At 44.6% G+C, this 5000-nt stretch overlaps 1 protein-coding gene across 8 annotated transcripts in view; it reads right to left on the bottom strand.

Moving 5' to 3' along the window:
* The window catches only part of ptprma (protein tyrosine phosphatase receptor type Ma), a 278119-nt gene that overhangs the window by 79095 nt on the left and 194024 nt on the right, over positions 1-5000 (bottom strand). For all 8 annotated transcript variants that reach the window (XM_079806429.1, XM_079806428.1, XM_079806424.1 and 5 more), the window contains one exon: positions 394-529. In XM_079806429.1, coding sequence (XP_079662555.1) covers positions 394-529 — 136 coding nt within the window. The remainder of the gene's footprint in view (positions 1-393; positions 530-5000) is intronic.

The raw sequence follows: 5000 nt of genomic DNA, 5'->3' as shown, positions 1-5000 counted from the left end.
TATCTGTTTGACTGACAGGCGGTGGGGGTGGGGCTATCTGTTTGACTGACAGGCGGTGGGGGCGAGGCTATCTGTTTGACTGACAGGCGGTGGAGGCTGGGCTATCTGTTTGACTGACAGGCGGTGGGGGCGAGGCTATCTGTTTGACTGACAGACGGTGGGGGCGAGGCTATCTGTTTGACTGACAGGCGGTGGGGGCGAGGCAATCTGTTTGACTGACAGGCGGTGGGGGTGGGGCTATCTGTTTGACTGACAGGCGGTGGGGGCGAGGCTATCTGTTTGACTGACAGGCGGGTCAGTGGCATGTAAATGACACACTTCAGCTTTAAGGAATTCAAACGCACCAATGTTAGTGAGATCAGAAGTATTGCTGAAGGGAAGTGAAGCTCTTACCGTTTCTTCATGACCAGCACCACACCAAGGAAGATGATGACGAAGAGCAGGATGCCAGCGATGACCCCGGCGATTTTCACTGTGTGATCCGTCTGTTTCTCCGGCTCCACAGCATCAGGCTTCCGGGTCGCTGCACCTGGAACAGGAAGCCAGTCTGTGATTGGATGAAGATGCAGCAAACACACATGTGACGCACAGAAGCTCAGCACAGGAAGGGAATGAAGACAGTTCTGTTAGTGTTAGATCTGAGCGTGTGATGGACTCCAGCAGGAGAAGAGGATGAGGACGCGCAGCGGATCGCTACTCTCTCAATCAAGGCCTGACGGCATCCCTCAGCCGTTGCCATGGTGATGTGTTTGGGTTCAGGTTTCTGATTGGCCGCAGGTGATTCTCAAGAAACAACAACAGAAGCCCATTTCTGCCACATTAGAAAAACAACAATGCTTTGGTAAATCATAAAAAATATGGGGTTAAGGTTAGATCAAAGCAGCTTAAACCAGCTCAAACCAGCTTAAACCAGATCAAACCAGCTTAAACCACCGATCAAAGCAGATTAAACCATCTTAAACCAGATCAAACCAGCTTAAACCACAGATCAAACCAGCTCAAACCAGCTCAAAACAGTTTAAAACAGATCAAACCAGCCTAAGACGGATTTTGGAACATGTGCATCCAGTTAGCAGCTAAAGACCACCTTTAAACTGGTTTTAGCTGGAATTCCAGCTGTGGTTTCTGGCTTACATTGTGGCATTGTAATCGGCTCTTATTCCATATAAACGTTGTTGCTAGTATTGATCAAATCATTAAAGCTCAAGAATTCTGTCCTGAACAATGAGTATGATTATGATCATAAATCTTCATGATGTTGATTTGTGTGAGTCTGAGAGCGAATGATTCCCAGAACGAGTCAAATGACCAGAGGTCAAACGGCACTGAATCATGACTCACTGAATCGCATGACTCACAGAATCGTAAGACTAACTGAATCGTAAGACTCACTGAATTGCATGACTCACTGAATCGCATGACTAACTGAATCGCATGACTCACTGAATTGTAAGACTCACTGAAACGCATGACTCACTGAATCGCATGACTCACAGAATCGTAAGACTAACTGAATCGTAAGACTCACTGAATTGCATGACTCACTGAATCGCATGACTAACTGAATCGCATGACTCACTGAATTGTATGACTCACTGAAACGCATGACTCAGTGAATCGCATGACTCACTGAAAAGCATGACTCACTGAATCACATGACTCGCTGAATCGCATGACTCATGGAATCGCATGACTCACTGAATCGCATGACTCACTGAATCACATGACTCACTGATTCAGTTGCAGTGATTCAACAGGAGAGGTGAGATATCAGAAGATCAGTCATAAAGTTTAATTAAAAACAAGCTGTTTTCTGTTCACTGTTCATCTGAGGAAAACATCAATCACAGTGAATCACTTCAGCATAAAAGATCCGCAGTGAAGCGCTTCCCGGGTGAAATCCTGCGGGACTGTGAGTACTGAAGTGTAATTTGAGTCGTGTTCTGCAAATGCTCTCCGCTTTGGGGTTTGCCGGGTCACATCGATTCCTTCCACCGACATCAGCGCTGAATAAAAGCAGCTAATTCAGTGACTCCAGCTCTTTATTCTGCGCAGTAAATGTGTGTATTCATCGCGCAGTAAATGTGTGTATTCATCGCGCAGATCCAGCTGATGGAAAGTGACCTCCTGTGGGAAGCAAACAGCGGGATCACATGAAGCTCATCAGACGGACAGAACCCTGAAAATCCCCAATTACCTCTTCAACCTGCGTCCATTCACAGCTTCCACCAATCAAACACACACACACACACACACACACACACACACACACACACACACACACACACACACACACACACACACACACACACACACACACACACACACACAGCACTGTAAACAAGACGTGAACAAGTTGCACAGACCAGAAAAAAGCATGTCCAGGTCATATTTCAGCCTAAAAATATATAAATGAAGGAATGACGTTTGGCATAAGAACATCACGATTAGTGCCTGAAGTTCCTTTAACGCTTTAGTTTTGAGATTCTCATGATTTTATTTATTTATGTAAATCTGCAAACATTTAGGGCAGGAAACAAACCCTACCATCATATATAAATCAATTAAAAAAAATTTTTTATAAAGATTTTCTAGTGCTGTCAAACAATCAATCGCCTACAAAATACAATTTAGTGTTTACATAATATGTGTGTGTGTGTACTGTGTATGGTTATTGTGTGTATATAAATACACACACATGCAGGTATATATTTAAGATGTATATAATCATATAAGATATACTGTATATACATATATATATATTATATATATATATTTTCATTTTGGAGTGAAATGTGATCCGGACATTCATCACTCACACTCAAACACACACACACACACACACACACACACACACACACACACACACACACACACACACACACACACACACACACACACACACACACACACACACACACACACACACACACACACACACACACACACACACACACACACACACATTCACATACACACTCACTCACCCACATCAGTCAATCACTCACACACACACACACACACACACACACACACACACACACACACACACACACACACACACACACACACTCACACTCACTCACTCACACACACACATTTAATTATTGTATTTGGAATGACAAATACTGATTAAAACAACACAGCATCCAAATATTCATAAAGAGCTTATCATGTTTAACCTGACAATACAGACGATGTAAACAGTCCCGACCACATCAGCCAATGGGCTGTGGGTAAAGATGACATCGTCTTCTCCAAACATGCAGACGGCCTATGATTGCTGACACAGAGCAATATCTGGCTATTTGCTTAGAGCTCTTCTTACTCAGTCCAGCAATCTGCAAGCCTCGGACACATCATCTGTGCACATGCCCTAAGCTCCCCAAAATAAGAACAGTTAGTTTGGTCCTGTAGCCACACACTGCCATAGCATTTGTTAACGGCTGGTACTTTAACATTTTCTCAGAAAAACACACGTCCATGTAAGCATCAAAACAACAGCCCACTTCTAGAATCACGATATCTTTAGAAAGTTCATCAATGACTACAATGTCTGGAGTATTTGGGTGTTCACTTAGAGCACTTTTAAGAAAGTTGATATTATCGTTCAGGTTTGAGAACCAGCTGGTTTGAACAGTCTTATTTACGTGTATTGCACTTTGTCCAGAAACTTTGCGCAGTTCTTGAGCTATTGTGTTTACGATGCGATCGTGGCGCGCGATGTAAAGTCCTTTGAGCGCAGGGCATCCGTTCATTATGTGCGCTGTAGATTCCATTATCTTATCTCGGTGTAGTAAGCAGAATGGTTCGTGATGTTTTGGAAACCACAGGGAGAGATTGTATTTGGTCGGGAGTGTTTGTAGCCTGGCTTTAATAACAAACTTTAGGATACCGTCGTTTACGGCTGAGTTTTGTAACGCAGAGTGAGAGACTGTATGGTCCGCGCTCTGCAAGCATGCCAGCTTTCCTTGAAGGCGCAGGTTAAGCCAGTAATCGCGCTGTTGTGTTTGAAAGTACTGAAGGATTTCATACCTGCACGTCCGGCTGTTCAGCTTCTTACCGTGATGAAGAGTCGCCTCAGCATACACATTAAGATCCATAATCTGTCCCTGGCTGATACTCACCTGCTCCCCGCCAGTATGTGCCCAGTTCAACTGTATATTATTGCTGCTGCACAAGTCATTCAGATCGGGCCAATCCGAACGTACTCCGAATCCCGTAGCCCTGGTGTCCAGCTTTCCGCTAGGTTTCTTTCGGAAGCCGAGGAAACCCGATTCTCCGACTGCAGCAAAGCGGACCTTACGTTTGCTCAGATCCAGCACCAATGAGCGCCGGGCAACTTCACCAACTGTAAGGTCGTCGTTATTCAACATATGCAGTAGATGCTGTACTCTGGTCGCACACACACACACACACACACACACACACACACTCTCTCACACACATGTGCAGTAGATGCTGTACTCTGGTCGCTGTATAAATCCATTCAATGTTGGGAATCCCCAGTCCCCCTTCGGATTTGCTGATAAAGAGAATACTTCTTGTCGTGTGTGTATTGAGATTTAACCATTTTCTTACCAGTTGCACGGTCTTATTGTTCAGCTCCGTCAGATGTTTTTTAGCGATGTGGACGTTGGCAAACAGATGTTGGATCTTAGATAGTGCTGTGTCCCGAATGGCCTGGAGTTTCATGCAGATCGGTGGAGGACACTGGTCTATCAGGTCCAGTCTGCTGGAGTATTCTTTACAGATATCGCTCACTTGCTCTTGCCATTCTCCTGCAACATTAAACATATGTCCTAGATAACTGTACGATTCATGTCTTGAATAGACTCTAATTGTGCTTCCGGCGATTGTAAATGATGGAGGCTGATCATACTTGGCCCTATACCATCTATTGCCCCCGCTGCGTCGCTCATAGAACACCGCACATTTGTTGTTCTTAACTCCAAGTCCAGACCATCGCAGGAAGCGATCGGTGTATGACAGCATGTGTG

Source organism: Gobio gobio (genome assembly GCF_949357685.1).
Source record: "Gobio gobio genome assembly, chromosome: 23".
In the NCBI taxonomy this organism is placed as follows: domain Eukaryota; kingdom Metazoa; phylum Chordata; class Actinopteri; order Cypriniformes; family Gobionidae; genus Gobio; species Gobio gobio.
The sequence above is the reverse complement of the archived record's forward strand: the minus strand, read 5'-3'. Positions and strand labels throughout refer to the sequence as shown.